The 16,002-nt window shown below is 35.0% G+C and overlaps 2 protein-coding genes, 1 long non-coding RNA gene and 1 pseudogene across 4 annotated transcripts; 1 reads left to right on the top strand and 3 right to left on the bottom strand.

The window, feature by feature from the left end:
- The first annotated feature begins 1,733 nt into the window (after nucleotides 1-1,733).
- Nucleotides 1,734-4,542, top strand: LOC106441157 (inositol-tetrakisphosphate 1-kinase 2). The gene is made up of 9 exons (XM_013882970.3): nucleotides 1,734-2,312; nucleotides 2,910-2,991; nucleotides 3,077-3,109; nucleotides 3,202-3,322; nucleotides 3,412-3,504; nucleotides 3,585-3,704; nucleotides 3,784-4,019; nucleotides 4,112-4,196; nucleotides 4,280-4,542. The coding sequence occupies exons 1-9, from the start codon at nucleotides 2,017-2,019 to the stop codon at nucleotides 4,369-4,371; spliced, it is 1,158 nt and encodes a 385-aa protein (XP_013738424.1). The 5' UTR covers nucleotides 1,734-2,016; the 3' UTR covers nucleotides 4,372-4,542.
- A 157-nt stretch (nucleotides 4,543-4,699) lies between these two features.
- LOC106441156 (histone-lysine N-methyltransferase SETD1B) lies at nucleotides 4,700-6,848 on the bottom strand. Of its 2 annotated transcripts, none has more exons than XM_022717044.2 (2): nucleotides 6,597-6,848; nucleotides 4,700-6,190 (listed from the first exon to the last, which is right to left on the bottom strand). In XM_022717044.2, the coding sequence occupies exon 2, from the start codon at nucleotides 6,136-6,138 to the stop codon at nucleotides 4,858-4,860; it is 1,281 nt and encodes a 426-aa protein (XP_022572765.2). In that variant the 5' UTR covers nucleotides 6,139-6,190; nucleotides 6,597-6,848; the 3' UTR covers nucleotides 4,700-4,857. The 2 variants fall into 2 exon arrangements, with proteins under 2 accessions (XP_022572765.2, XP_022572766.2); XM_022717045.2 differs by having other exon boundaries at nucleotides 4,700-6,272; nucleotides 6,597-6,790.
- Nucleotides 6,849-10,680: 3,832 nt separating this feature from the next.
- On the bottom strand, nucleotides 10,681-11,562 carry LOC106444783 (annotated as a pseudogene).
- Nucleotides 11,563-14,691: 3,129 nt separating this feature from the next.
- LOC106374477 lies at nucleotides 14,692-15,853 on the bottom strand. The gene is made up of 3 exons (XR_001274968.3): nucleotides 15,517-15,853; nucleotides 15,143-15,329; nucleotides 14,692-15,056 (listed from the first exon to the last, which is right to left on the bottom strand). It is a non-coding gene; the product is annotated as an uncharacterized LOC106374477 (long non-coding RNA).
- Nucleotides 15,854-16,002: the final 149 nt, after the last annotated feature.

The raw sequence follows: 16,002 nt of genomic DNA, 5'->3' as shown, positions 1-16,002 counted from the left end.
CTAAAGTATTAGGTCAAAACAACATATTCGGAGTTGTATTATTGTAATCTAAACACAAAACAGAAAATGACTGGTATATGAAATCAAAATAATACCTAGTAATAAATATCATGCTAGAGTTATAATCTTTTATACAAAATACCTATATATAATGGTTATTAATATTTCAAGATATGAAACATGAATATTTAACTATTGTGAATGATAGCTAAATAGCTTATTGTAAACATGACCAAGGTTTACTACTAATGAAGCAATGATTATGTAATTTAATATTTGGTTAATCTATCTAAACTCTGCGAGAAACAAGAGACTCTTCTGCCTAATAAAGAGAGCATATTCCGATCCCTCGCATGTTGTGTATAGATATATATTCCTGTAAAGTAAATTACATTTATCAACAACTTATTATACTATGTTAAAATATGATATAAGTTGGAAATCAATAGACTTAACCTTTACAATTTAGTATTTTTAATTAAATGTGATCTAAGACCTGACTCACCAGAAAAAGATCTTCAAGTTACCTGTTAGACATTTTGCAACATTTGCTTTTCCATATCATAAAATATTAATTGCTTTATCTCAACTTTTGTGTGTATCAAACTACCAATAAACAAATCGATAGATATCAAAGTTCTTAAAATAATTTCAGTAGTGGGCACGTATGATTGATTACTATCAAATATGCATGCGGGTGTGAACAATTATATTAACAAACAAGCTTATCCAGAGCTTCAGCGTCTTCAAAAATCAAAGAAAAAAAAAACTAGTCAAATCGAGTACCGTAGAACCCTATAATAGCCTCCAACTCTAGGCTTCGAGCCTGCTCAAGAGGCCACCACAGTCCCTCTGGAACTCATGGCAACTCTTTTTTCACCTAAAAAGTCAGCGATTTATTATATAAGAAGAACAATTAATTATCTATCATTGCGACAAATAAACGCAGAAAACATTTTAGAAAAAGACTTTCTCAAACACACACCATTGCTCAACATCAGGTGGGGAAAGCTTTCATACCAAAAAAGGTGGGCAAAGCTTTTCTCTCTAGACGTTAACGTATTGTTAAATTATACAAAAAAATAAATTATATTTAAACTATCATTCTTCATGTTTGATTCCCCCCCCCTTCAAATCTTACAAATAACATATTTACGAATTTTGAAGATATTACAGAGATGACATTAAGACATCATCCATATGGTTCTTCGGACCACCAGGTTCAACCAAAAACTCGCTACTATAACGAATTTAGTATTACAACTTGTACGATGATATCAAAGTTAGTTATTTTAAAGGGAAGTGCATGAAACTCAAATACTAGTGATACATATACATATCAAGATGTTAGCTATGTCATAGTGGTCTATGGCCATATGTTAACACGTACTTTTGTAATTGTTCATCACCAAAACAGTATCCAGTTCGTTTTATTAGAAAAGAAAACAGTAAGCGATTCATTGTTATTGGTAGTAGTGATGGGATAATGATATGATTTGTCACACACATACTGTATGAAAATATTTGTTTCATGCTTTTATAATACGGATTGATGTAGAGACTACGTGGAATTCATTCACAACAAATTAGGTGGAATTCGAAAAAAGGTTAGTAAAGAACTAAAGATAGAATTAAAGTATTGTCGTTTTGGAGAAACTCTGGCAGCTACAGTGTCTTTATGTTTTAGAAAACAAAAAAAAAAATATATCAGCAAAGCTTTAGGGAACGACCATTTTCACTGTTAACATATCTTTATTCTTGCAAAATTCATTCAATATCTCTTTTTCTTCTTCTATAAATACATGATTCCGAGTCTAATCTCTCCCCCAACATTCTCACAAATCTCATTTCTCTCGCCTCTGAACTTGTGACCGAACACGTATAGTGTCGAGCGCATCTCTCTCTTACTCTCTCGCTCTCTTCTCGTTAATCAGCAGCCTGAAACTGTAGAGCAGAGCCTAGGATCTTAAAAAGGATCTACCTTTCTTCTTACCCATCTCTCTCTCTCTCTAGAAAATGTTTGGGACTCTCGCTTCCGGAGATATCGAACCCGCCAGATTGAGGCGTGATTTGAGGATAACGTGCAATCTAGGGTTCTCCTGCGGCGGATTTGAGGACATCGGTATGAGATTGGAAGGCGAGAACTTGGTGCCACGCGGCGCTGAGGAAAACCGAGAAGTGGTGGCCGAAACGGCGCCGTTTCAGGTCGAGCGGCCTCTGTTTCAGCAGACGCAGAAACTTGTTGTGGGGTACGCTCTGACTCCCAAGAAGAAGAAGAGTTTCTTGCAGCCCAAGCTTGAATTCATGGCTAGGTAATGAAACATAACACAAGTGGCTTGTCTGATAATCAAGTGTGTGTGTGTTTCTTTTCCTGAGACCACTCTTCATTTTCAAATTTTCAAAAGGACTTTTGACATTTTAACTAGATTTGGTTCTTGTTTCCTTGCTCTTGTTTTGGTATAGCATGATTCTGTTGTGGAGGACCATAGCCACTAGCTACTGTCTTTTGTCCTTTATGAGTCCTTGCTTAGACATGCACTTATTAGTATACTTGAGGTATCTGGAACCTTGTTTCTATGGGGAATATTCCTTTGAATAAATCCTTTTGGATTAGTCTCTGTTGAAGATTGACTTTAAGCCTTCTACAGAAAAAAATAATTAACTTTTGATGTTTTGCCTTTTTTCTATTGCTTGGAGATCTTCTTCAGCCACATGGGTAGTTTTAAATTAAACAATGACTGATTCTGCTTATAATATTGTGTTCTAGAATCTCTCAAGCAAAGGGTTTTTGTAGTTAGATTTCTTTTGCTTCTTTCTAATCAAACCATAGCTTTCATTCTTTTTTCTTATTCTAGTGGAGTTTTTTTTTTGACAAAGCGCTAACAGTACTACCTGTGTGTCTATTTTAGGAGAAAAGGCATCTGCTTTGTCCCCATCGATTTGAACCGTCCACTTTCTGAACAAGGGCCTTTTGATGTCGTTTTGCATAAGGTTTGTGGGAACCAAGAATGCTTTCAGATGAACCTTTTCTTTATTTGCTGGAAATCTTATGAATTATATGATTGTGCACTTGCAGCTACTGGGAAAAGAGTGGCAAGACGTTATTGAGGTTTGGACTTTTGAGAATTTTTTAATTTTCTTACATACACGTAGATTAATATTGTATCGTCAAACTCAATATTTGCTTTACTATGTTTGTAGGATTACCAGCAGAAACACCCTGAAGTGACTGTGCTTGATCCTCCAAGTGCAATAAAGCGTATATATAATCGACAATCGATGCTTCAGGGTATGGCAGATTTGAATCTGTCAGATTGCAGTGGTAATAATTCTCTTTAACATTATGAATTCAAGAACTTCCTTTACTTACTACTCTATAAGTAATCCTTTGCTTTGGTAAATCCCTTGTAGGCAGCATTTATGTTCCAAAACAATTGGTTGTCTTGAAAGATTCAGCATCTAGTGCAGATAGAGTTGTGGAAGCTGGTCTTAAATTTCCACTAGGTACAACAACTTCACATTAAATGATGATTGTGAGCAAATAATATGATTGGGATCTTAAACTTACTTGATTTTTGTCCCAGTTGCAAAGCCACTCTGGATCGATGGAACTGCAAAGTCACATCAGTTGTTCTTAGCTTATGACAAGCACTCACTGGCAGAACTTGAACCGCCTTTAGTCCTGCAAGAGTTTGTTAATCATGGTACTATTTGTGGTTTTACCTTAACACATTTAGTAAAATACCGAATGTATCCTTTATTCATTTGTTTTGGTGCATGAAGGTGGAGTAATGTTCAAGGTCTTTGTGGTGGGTGATATTATAAAAGTGGTGAGACGGTTCTCTCTACCAAACGTGAGTAGTAACTGCGAAAAAGCCAAAGCTAATGGCGTCTTCAAATTCCCGAGGGTTTCATCTGCTGCTGCTTCAGCGGATAATGCAGACTTGGAACCTAGCGTTGCTGAGCTGCCTCCAAAGCCTTTCCTTGAGGCACTTGTGAAAGAGCTGCGAACCTTATTGGTATAAAAATTTGCCGCTTCCTCCCATTCCTCCCCTGCAAGTCTGTTTCTTTTGTTTTGTTTTTAATCTTTTGCTGCTTTGTATTTTGATAGGGACTTCGGCTTTTCAACATAGACATGATCAGAGAACATGGGAGCAAGAATGTCTTTTCTGTTATTGACATCAATTATTTTCCTGGTTTGTATTTGAACCTTCTGTGTAATTTAAATATGATTTTTGTCAGAGAAGCAGAGAAATGAACTTTGAAAATCCATTTGCAGGTTATGGAAAGATGCCAGATTACGAGCCAGTAGTTGTAGATTTCTTCCACAATCTGGCGCAAGCCAAACATAAGAAGAGACACTATAAATGAAAACTTGGGAGAGAATGTATCAGATGTTCTTCTAAGGAGGGTTTGTTTTTAATTAAGCTGATGTAAGAGCAGTGGGGGAAAAGAATAATTAATGACTAATTATGTATTTTGTACAGAACTAGCTCTCACCTTTTGGAAAGCTTTATCAGATAACAAGTTTTTGATTAGTGATTCTGAGTTTTTAAAAATACAAAGAAATGGGTTTCTACTTGAAGACATGATTGCTGCTGTTTCGGACAGTTGATGCAAGAAAGACCAAAATCCACTTAGCTGACTAATTGTTGAGCTCTTCTACTGTTAAATATTGAACTTTAGTTTTCCTCAAGACTAGTGAAAGCAAATCCATAGCCAAAGTAGAAGATTAATATACAGTTTTGGGAACTAACAGAGACAGACACTGAATACAATTTTAGCTTTTACTAGACATAGCTGCAAAAGCAGAAAACTCCATAGAAAACATTCACATTTAACTTATCCAGCTTCATTTTACTCTGCTGAGATGGCTTCTTCTTCTTGATCGTCTTCATTCCCTTCTATTCTTATATCCGGCAAGGTTTGTGGATCAGTGAGAGCTTCTCTCTCTTCTTGCAACATTGTGCTTTCAGGAGTATCATCTACTTCCTCCTTTTGCTCTGTGGAGAACTGGTTTGAACTTTCCTTATATTCAACTGTTTCATCATCACTACCTTCAGACCTTGTATTCTCCTTCACCTCAGTTGTGTTTGAGCCTGAGATGTTTTCTATTAGAGAAGAAGACTCTGAAGTCGAGTTCCTGGAGTCATCTTGAATGGGATCTATGTTGGTAACGTTTGCGGAAACAGTGATGTTGGGAGCAGATTCATCACGTGTCTGCTCAAGTTTGACAACAGAGGACCCTGAAGGCGATGCACCATCTTCTTGACTCCGTTCTTGCATGATTCTTGTTTCATTCTGCAGAAACCCTGAAGCTTCAAGAACTGCTTCTGTTGAATTCCCATTAACTGTTGCTTCACCTCTGGATGGTTCACTGTCACCATCTTTCACTTCTGTGGTTGTTTTCTCCAAGACAGGTTCCTTCTGAACCTCAGCCTCGCTTACAGTGGCGTTGGCATTGTTCTCCTGAACTGTTCCTGTTGAATTATCAGAGCTTTCTTTAAGTTTCTCAGTGTTCAGTATCCGAGACTCATGAGACACCGCACTGGAAGCATCATCAGCCTTGTAATGCTCCTCGCGCGCCTCGTCAACAGTCATATCAACCTCATCTGCATGATCAGTCTCTTTTTCCTTCTCTTCTTCAAGCGATTCATCATCCTTATCAGCATCTCCAGCCGTTTTACTTTGATCTTGTTCATCGATATCATCATCTTCCTCATGTTTGTTCTCTTCCTCATCCTCTTCAACTACTTCCTCTCCTACCTTGCTCTTATCTTCTTCATCCTCCTCAGCTACTTCTTCTTCCTCCTCCTCATGAGTACCATTCTCTACTTCACTCTTGCTCTCTTTCCCTTCTTCTCCATGGTCTTCATCCTCGTCATCTTCCACATGCTTCTCCTCCACATTCTTATGATAACCGGGAAGAAGATCTTTTCTCCCAAGCTTCACCATTCCATCTTCCTTCTCCGACAACTTCTTGTCATCAGTCTCATAGAATTCCTTCTTCTTATCATGAGAATACTTCACTTGGTAGATTAGCCAGATGCAGACTCCAAGCAGAACACATATCTGTAGGACATGCTTCCCTTTTATACCTCTGCTCCCTCTTTGGCTTCTGCTTGATGTTTTCTTCATCTTCAACAAACACTCTTAAATCTTCTCACAGCTATACAAATAGTTCTTTAACCTGTGACAATATAAAGGTAACAGCTTTTACAGAATAAGACAAGTAACCACCACCTCAAGAACTAGTGGTGAAAAAACAGAACCTGTGACATGCAAAAAAGTAAAAAGACCAAATTTATTGCAACCATGATGCAAAGTAAGTAGAAATTTGAAGAGAACTAAACCAAACTACACAAATTGAAACTGAGAACCTAAAACCCCTAAAATTTGTAGACAAATCAAAGAAACACCAACTAAAGGTTCGATCTTTAGGAGTCAAATCAAGAACCCATTTCTTAAAAAGAGCTTAACTTTTATATAACCAAAACAAGAACCTAGAAAAGAGTTTGTGTTTGAACATATAATGCAGGAAAAGAATCAGATTCGGAGACAGCAGAAAAGAAAAGTGCAGTTTGAGAGATAGTTACCTGAGAGAAGGAGACAGAGGAAAGAGTTTGAGCTTCGACAAATCTACAGAGAGAGTTTATAGTAAGGGATCAGAGAGAGAAACTTTGAATAAGGAAAGAGTGTCAAGGACAGACAGAGAGAGGTAAGGCCCAGACAACGCAAAGAGGGTGAAGCGATGACTATTGTCTATTTCCTCATTTTTAATTATTCTTGGGGAATTATTTTCAATTATTCACACTTTTTATATTCATATCAAACAGATTATTGCAATAATTAAGTCATCTTAGTTTATTTCTTTGCTGAATTTTCATAGCTCGTTCTAATCATGAAACTGAAAATAATAATAAAAATAAACTATTCTAATCATGAAGCTGAAAATAAACTGAAGTAAATGATTATTTTGAATTAATCCGACTAAGATAGCTCGTTCTAATCATCAAACTGAAAATAAGAATAAAAATAAATTATTCTAATCATGAAACTGAATATATTAAAATAAACTAAAGTATATGATTATTTCGAATTAATCTGACTAAGATGGTTTGTAAGAAAACTGTTTCTAGCATTTAAAAACTTAATGTGTATGAATCATTCTTCAAGTTGTCAAAGTGGACTATAGAACGGATAAAGAGCACATTTAGTCTAAGAAATAAACATATGTTGGTTGAACAACTACACACTTGATGATCTAATATGTGCTCCCTCATTGTTTAAATATTCAACATGCTCTTTTTTAACAGGTATGTTTCTTATTCCAATTAATGAAACCAAGTTTACATACTTAATACTGCTATATCTTATGAATTCTCAAATGAAAATTAAACGATTGCTTATCTTTTCCACAACTATAAGTTTTCCTTGGAATTTTATAGAAAATGAAAAATCCACTTTGCTTTACAAAGAGAATAAGTCTACTTCAAGCCATTCAACCATAGTTTAATGTCTATTATGATTCATTAGTTGGAGTATATGATGTTTCAATTTGTAAATATGCACCAATAAAACCATTGCTTAAAGAATGTAGGTGAGATGTATTAAAGAGGTTAAGTCTAAAGTTTTATACAATGTAATTAATTGGCATAAGATTGTCATTCCCAACATGGAAGTTCAAAGCTGGTTATAAGGCATACTAATGTTTTTCTAAGATCACCAAATTAATTTGTTACATATTTTTGTTGAACAGATAATGTTTTTCCTTATTTGAGTTTAGAATCTTCCTGGATTTTTCAATATTTGTAGGTTATATTACTTATGAAAAATAATTTTTCACATTATAATTTCAATATTGATACATGTTTTAGCTTTCATCACTAAATCTAATTTTCCATGTATTATGTTTGAGTATGTTAAGAAATTTAAAAAATAATTAATATTTAAATATTATAAAGATCTTCAGTCAAGCCTTTTTAGTGTGTTATAACCTTGTTTTTCTTTTTTGCTATGTGTGTAGAACTGTATATTTTGGTAGAGACACAGTGGAATGTGAAGACTCATTCTATCAATATGGTATTTTTCTAATCAAACTGGAACATGGAAGAACAGATTCTCATAACCTCCGGTAAGCTTTGATTCTATTTCGACTGTTTTCCATGTACCGGATCCCCAGAAACCCTCAGTATCAATAGCATTGTTTTTGAAAGCACTAGCCGAAGTTTATGTATGGTAAGTTATTTGTTTTTGGAGATAGAAAGGAACACTAGTTTTTACTCTTTTGTTGTTATTTCACAGGTGATTTTGTGGCAGCAAGAGAAAAAAACACATGTGAAAGAACCATGTCAGTTTTTTTTTACAGAGTCAGACCTATAACTCCTATAGACCAAGCTGAAATGTATGGTTCAGTTATAATTTAATATAATACTTTTTTAAAAACTGTTATTTAACTCAACCTATCTTGTGGGGTACTTTCAAACAGTTTTCTGCATACAAAGATCTGGTGGTAACGTTCTTGAAGTACTACAATAATGTAGATCTACAAATTGTGAAGCTTAAAGAATATTGTTTCATGTAAATAGTGAGAGGGAGAGGCTCAATGGCTTTCTTCAAACAAAGAGTGAATGTATACTAATGATGGTTATAATCCAAAAGAAAGTTATCCTTTTTTCGCCTAATTGAAAATCCAATGCTATAAAGTATACTAATGCTTTTCTAAGATCACCAAATTAATTTGTTTTGTATTTTTGTAAATCAGAAATTATTTTGCCTTATTTGAGTTTAAAATTTTCTTGGATCTGCACTATTTATGTAGGTTACAATACTTATGAAATGTAAGTTTTTACATTTTATTTTCAATATCGATATGTGTTTTCGTTTTCACTAAATCTAATTTCCCATAATTTATGTCGAGTATGTTAAAAAAAATAAAAGATAATAAATATTTATGTATTATAAAGATCTTAGATGAAATTAAACATTTTTAGATAGTAATTTATTAAGTTTTCCGTTTTAATTTATTTTGAAAAAATACTTTATAAATAAAATACTTGATAGATAAATAAAAATTGTAACTAAAAAATTAATCAATATAGTAAATATAGAAAAATGGAAAATTAAAACTTGAATATCTAATATGATAAACTCTTAATTTTTGAAAATATAAAATAAAACTGATTTTAGAGACACTGAAAATACTTCCTTTCAATTGGATCGTTGATTGGCCATCATATTCATTGCTTCCTAAGCTATGCTGTTTTGGACTCATAATTGGGCTTATTTGAATTTAGTTCTCTTAATTTGAATTATTGGGCCTATTGATATCCATTTAGAAATTTATCCACTAATAAGTCTCTCTCTCTAAACGCTCTAAGTTCTCTCTAAACAACAATTGCGTTCGGTGGCCGGTGAGCACTTTTGCCGCCGGTCGCCATCCCTCCTTTGTACGTTTTGCTTTTTGTTGTGATATAAATAAAGATCTATGTCTCTTCGGTTCAGCCGAACTTCTTCCGTTGCGGATCTCAAGTCTTCGCTATGGCGATGTTTTTTTGTTGTGTTTCTTTTCTCTTCATTGAAGCAGATCTCCAATCTATTTTTCTATCTTCAATGAAGAAAGTTCAAATTACTTTCCACTAGGTTTTAATTGAATCCCAATGACCAATGATCGAATTTTCTTTTTTATCGTTTCACTTTAATCAATTTTTCAAAGAGAATCAGTCTTTCCTGTTGATTTAGCCATATAAGGCGATTGAGGAAAGCATCTCTGTTGAGAATTGGTTGGGTTTGATGGAGTTATGCAGTCAATTCAGAGGAGACCAAGTAGAGTTGGCGCTTATAGCGGTCCAACGAATGTTCTCTTTTCAAATTGACTAAAAACTTCTTTGGTATTAATCAATGGTGAAGGAGGATAATTCTGATCAGGGAGGTCACGGTAGAGGTGGAAGGTATTCAGATCGGGAAGAACGAGGCTTCTAAACTGAGTATGGATCGACACGAAGGTACATCACGGCGGAGGAGTATTGCAACGTCGGATCAGTGGCGGAGCGATGCCGGCAATTTCAACTTACGCATGAAAGCCGCGTGTCGCGTACGTGTCACTAGGAGATAAGAAATCAAATATGTGTAGTGTCGGTGTATACTTATGGGCTTAAAGTTGTAATTGTTTAAATTTCTGTTACTGAGCCTCGATGTTTTAAAGCCCGACATATGTAAACACGCCCACTGGGCTGTTTTAATGAAATGAGGTTGACAAAAAAAAAAAGGGCCTATTGATATCCATAATATTTTACATTTCTGTAAATATTTTAGCAAAATTCAAAGATTTTTTTTTTTTTTTTGTAACAAGCAAAATTCGAAGATAAAAGCTCTATTTTGACCCAAAAAGCTCTATAAAACCGGTTGTGTCGGAGTCAGATGAGATGGAATTACACCACTTCCTTCTCAAATCAAACCTATCTTGGATCGGCCAACCAAAAACCAAGAATTAGAAAATATCCACGACAAGATTTCTCTACCTATTTTTCTATAAAAAAACATTCTTATACATTGTTTGAATATTCACCATATATTGTAAGCTTATCATCATTCGATCATGCACTCAAAATATAAGTCGCTTAACACTTTGAATTTAGATAATTTCATTGAAAAACAAGTAATTTTTCTCATGTACTGAGATCTAGACAAAATAAAGTAACACGAGATTCCTTTACACATTCATCAGTTCAATTTGAAATCAATATGGTTTAGTTCCAATATAATTGCCCGCAGGGTCATAGTTACACACAATAATACTTGCACCATTGGCACACATACCCTTACCACAACCCACCCGAGCAGAGCCACGCCACACGACCTGCGTGTAGTGCCCACAAGCTGAACCGTGGCACGAGTTTTAGTAATAATCATAATACGACCTGCTGACATGTCTCCGCTCCCATTGCAAGGTTCTCTCCATATGGTCCAGATGAAGGCTCGAGGCTGCATGAACCGACTGCTAATTGGTTTGCGTAGTCCTGAGCCACAGTGGCTAGGCCGAAGTCCCATCTTAGAGGCTTGACTCTGACCAAGGCTCGGGCTACGTTGTGCGGTCTGAGGTTGTTGTCAGAAGAGTCATGGGACAGCGAATACTGAGAATATTGTGCGAAAGAAACATCGATTTGAGTCAAGTAGTTGATGAGAAGTAAGAGAAGCAAGGATTCTATAGAGACCTTACGAAACATTTTCAATGACTTTGTTCTTTGTTTCGTAAAGTATGTATGGGAATAAGATGAGTTTCCTGTGTTTTGTGATGCTACTTATAGAAAGTGTTTTGTTCTTCTGGTGATCTCTCCCTCACTCGCAACCACGACGCCGCGAATGAATACTACCGAAAGGTCGATTCTTCAGCCGGCGAGACGAATTCTCTTGTGGCGGAGCAAGGAAGCTTGAGAGGTGATGAAGATGACGGCCCATCTCAGTGCACCTGATGCTTGGGTTGATGTGGTTGAGAGGTTCTCTAATGACAACAACAAGACTCTCAAGTCAGTCTCTCCTTCTATTGTTTACATTAACATCATATATATGTAAAGGTTGACACTTTAGCTCTTTAGAATTGGTCCCGCTTGATCTCATTTGAAACACAATTATCCTTTTTAAGTGTTCACTGAATAAACAGGAGGACAACAAAGAGCACAAGGTGCCTTAACTTGGGATCTTACAACTATCTTGGATTTGGTTCTTATGATGAATACTGCACCCCTCTTGTTATCGAGTCTATGAAGCTCCCGAGTTGATGCAGGTTCCAGTTTCTTAATCTCTAACAATCTCTCTCTCTGCTGAGAAAAGAAGAGAAAATGCATCAAAGAGCAGCAGAGTCTCTGGAACAATCACTTCTCTGCTGATATTCTACTCCTCCATGGTAAGCTCTGATGGTAGCCACCAGTCTTTGCTTGTGAACTTGTGTGCTAAGCTTGTTCTTTTTGTTTTTACACAGATTCTTCCAGCATCAAGGTAAAGCATCTCAAGCATGACAAAGATTGTTCACATCATTTTATACTAGTGTCCATCACTCTGTAACTGATAGATAAATCATCTGAACAAAAGAAGTTTGCTTAGAAACACCACTTATCATCACGAAAATTGCATTCTTGTCAGATTTTGACTTCTGTGATAGGATAAATAGCCACAGCTAGAGCTGCAGCTGCGTGTAACATGATCATGGTACTAGAGTGTTTTGCACTGTTTGAGTTTCTATAAGGTGATGATGATATTAATATTTTTTCTCTGTGAATATTCAGATTGTATCATACATGTCTTCATGCACTATTGAGGAGGTTGCTTCAAGTTGTAACGCTGTTCGGTTTCTTCAAATATACGTAAGTACATAGTAATTTTAGTAGCTTTTATTATCCTTGTATGTACTTGTTTTGTGTGGACTTTAGGATATCTTGGTATAGGTGTTCAAGAAACACGAGATAGCTCAGATGGTGATAAGAGCTGAGAAAGCTGGATTCAAGGCCATTGTTCTGACTAATGCTCTTAGAATTGGTAAAAGAGAAGCAGATATAAAGAACAAGAATTTGTTATATTTTTCAAACAAATTCAAGGCCATTGTTCTGACTAATGCTCTTAGATTCCAAACAACAGAAGCTAAGTATTAAATGAAAAGAATTTGTTATATTTTTCATATAAACAAATGTTTGAAACATTATTATTTCAGTATTTCAGGAACACCTCTCGAAGCTAAACCTTTGGATCATTCCGTACACTGTCTCCAAAGTGCAATAGATGCGCCAGTGCAATTGCGAACAGTGTTACTCGGGACCATCGGCTGCAATCTTATGTAGCTAGGGACCACCGTTTTGGCTCAACCAATGGCTCCATGAAGAGACACCTATCTTGCGTGACTGAATACTTGGCATTTCCTTGATCGTTATGAGTACCTGCAGTGCTCTTTACTTGGAGCACCTGCACCTACATCTCTTCCTACTTAAGCATGGGATCTTATGATCTTTTTCTTTTCATTTAAGCTTTAGTTTGGTCTCGATGGGATCCTTCCTTTTATATCTTTGAGGTCTTGCTTTAGAGACCATTACTTTGGAAGTTCCTACTATTTTGAATACAAATCACACCGAGATTAAAAAAAAAAAATATATATATATATAACTTTCTCACTTCCTACAGAAGATTTAGTATTCTAGAGATCACATGCGGCCATAATTTCAATTTTTTTTTGCATTGATCAATAGTTTCGTACAAATATAAGTTATCCAACATTATTCCAATACTACTTAAAACTTTAGTTATAAATTATAATCATCAGACAAAATAAAAACATAACTTTTTTTTTCACTAATAAATATTTAGAGTGATTTAGCTCAATATCCATATTTAGTTCGGTAATTAGGTATTCATGTATAAAAAAATTGTATTTGCATATCTAGTTATCAAGGGATAGCAAAATTACCACTATATCCACGCGAAGTGAGAGAGAGAGTTGCTAGAGGTCTATCTTGTAGCTAGATTTGGGTAGTGTAGTCATATCTTGTGTCAGTTAGCGTGTCAGTTGGTGTCGGATTCAGATTGTGTGCAAGATACATTAGGCCAGTTACGTAGAAATTTAGATATATTTGATTTCTGGTTTTACTGTATTTCTGGGTTCTTCTTGTTTCCTTGGTTCCTTAGTTTCTTGTGTCACTGTATTTTTAGATTTGGTCCTTTGTTTCAGGATGAGATTTGGTTCATTCTTTCATTATTTCACTGTATTTCTGGATTTTTTTAATCTAAGCCTCCTCCGCACTAAGTCACCTTCGTGTCTGGTCAAGCTCTAATGTGTTTCTTTGTTTCTGGATCATCCGTCCATCACCTCGCTCCACTCTGTGGTTCTTATGCTCTAGATTGGAGTTGGCGGCTTTCACCGTGGCGACTACTATCCGTCTTCAAAAGCTTGCTGAAACAACAGAGGACAACTTTGGCTCTTTTGCATATCTTATCCCTCAAATTTTTCATAGTTTTGTTTTTTACCCCATACTCTTGGATTGTACATATATTTTCACGAATTAATTCCTCAAGTTTTGAATCATTTGATTGTACATTCTAGATATTCTCATAATTGCACAAATAATCCCTGATCTTTCTATTGCGTTTATTTTGACCCGAAACTTTTTAAGTTGTGAACAAACCTTGCGATTTCACCCCAAATTTTCAAATATGCACTTTTGCCCTTGTCAAATACAAATAATATATAAATGCAATATATACATCTAAATACATTCTAAAATAACTTAGATGGACTAAATGAAATTATAAATACCATTAAAAATCATAAATATCAAGATATTCCACATTTTTTTCCGCTAACATAATGATATTTTGGCTATTACAAATATTATCCAGATTAACTTTCTAATATCCGGTTAACATACATATTAATTCATATCTTATAATAAATCAATTCGGAACATAATTTTTAATCCGGTTATATAAGAAACTATTATCCGGCTATTACTGTCATATTCAATATTATCTATTTATTATCTGGTTATAGATTATTCTCCGGATTTATCATCTAATTATTATCCGGTTTATTCCTTAATTTAGCATTTGGAATGGTTTATCCAGTTTAAAGAATTATGTCCAGTTTAAAGAATTATATATCCCGTTTTAAAAGAATAGCATTTGTACAATGTTGATAGTATTGAGTATTGACACAATTGTTTAGCATTTTCATTTGGTTATCCGGTTTAGAAGAATTACATACGGCATTACTAATAGTATAACCAGATTTTTATAGTAATTTCAGATTAAATTTACAATAACCACCTATATCATTTTGTTAACCTATACATAATCAAGAATACTCATCATTACATTAAAACCCAAGAATAAACCAACCAACAACTGACTGAAGCACAGATAATAGCTGGCTCTTAGAAGATGTGCTTTATATCATCCAACGCATAAGCAAGTAATTTTCCATCAATGATCAAAGCAAAAGCATCAAAGTTCCCACCAGAACACTTTAGATGAGCCTTTCCATGAATTATCTGCAACAAGACATTTTCTTTTGACGCCTGCAATATCAAATCAAACACTTTGATTCATTTCATCTACACAATCTTCTGAAGAACCACTTTGATATCTTGGTTTTTTTTTTTACCTTTGCAGTGGATCTTTCTGTCCAGTTTTATCCAGTGAGTAGATTTCAGGCGCCTCCAAGTTGATTATGATCTTCTTCATGTCTTGTCTGAATCCGTTATCACCAGAGCACAGAAATCTGAAGCTCATATTTTTTTTTTTGCAGTTTCTTGATTTCATATTTTTGTTTTCATGGAATCTGAAGCTACCTAAGGTCACAGAAAGAAGATAACATTACACAATCGTTTCTCTAGCATTGTCCGAAACAAAAAAAAATCACTAACTAAACGAACAGAACCAAATGAAAATTAAACTATAAGAAAAAAAAGCATGCGACTTTTCAGAAATCAACAAAAAAAGGCATATGAATTTCAGAAAACATGGCTTTCCAAAAACCTCCATTGATGAAACCAAATGAAAGGGTTGGGCAGATGCTACAACATAAGATCATTGCAGAGATTTTCTCAATTCCTGAAAAAAGAGAAATAAAAAATGAATAGAGAGATTGGATTATCATCAAAGAGACAGAGAAAAAATCAGAGTCGATTGAGAAAATTAGTGTGGGATCGAAGAGATTTTTGGCCAAAAAAAAAAGGTTCTTGATTCAGAGAAAAAATCAGTGAGCTTCCAGCGATCAAAACCAGAAGAGAATAGAAAGAAAGAGAGAGGAAGAGAAATGACTAAAGGGATATAGGCCTGGGTCTAGTTATAGGAATAGAGATGGCTAAAGCTGTGTCAGTCTGTCAGTCTAAACCAGGGCTACATGTAGGGGGTATTGCTGGGATTTACGAATTGATAACAGTAGATTTAAACAGCTTCGCCATATTGCTAATTATTTTATGAATCATATCTATAGAGTGCAAATACTCAAATATTTATCCC

Source organism: Brassica napus, chromosome A3 (assembly GCF_020379485.1).
Source record: "Brassica napus cultivar Da-Ae chromosome A3, Da-Ae, whole genome shotgun sequence".
Classification (NCBI taxonomy): domain Eukaryota; kingdom Viridiplantae; phylum Streptophyta; class Magnoliopsida; order Brassicales; family Brassicaceae; genus Brassica; species Brassica napus.
This window is presented reverse-complemented; position numbering and strand designations above follow the sequence as displayed.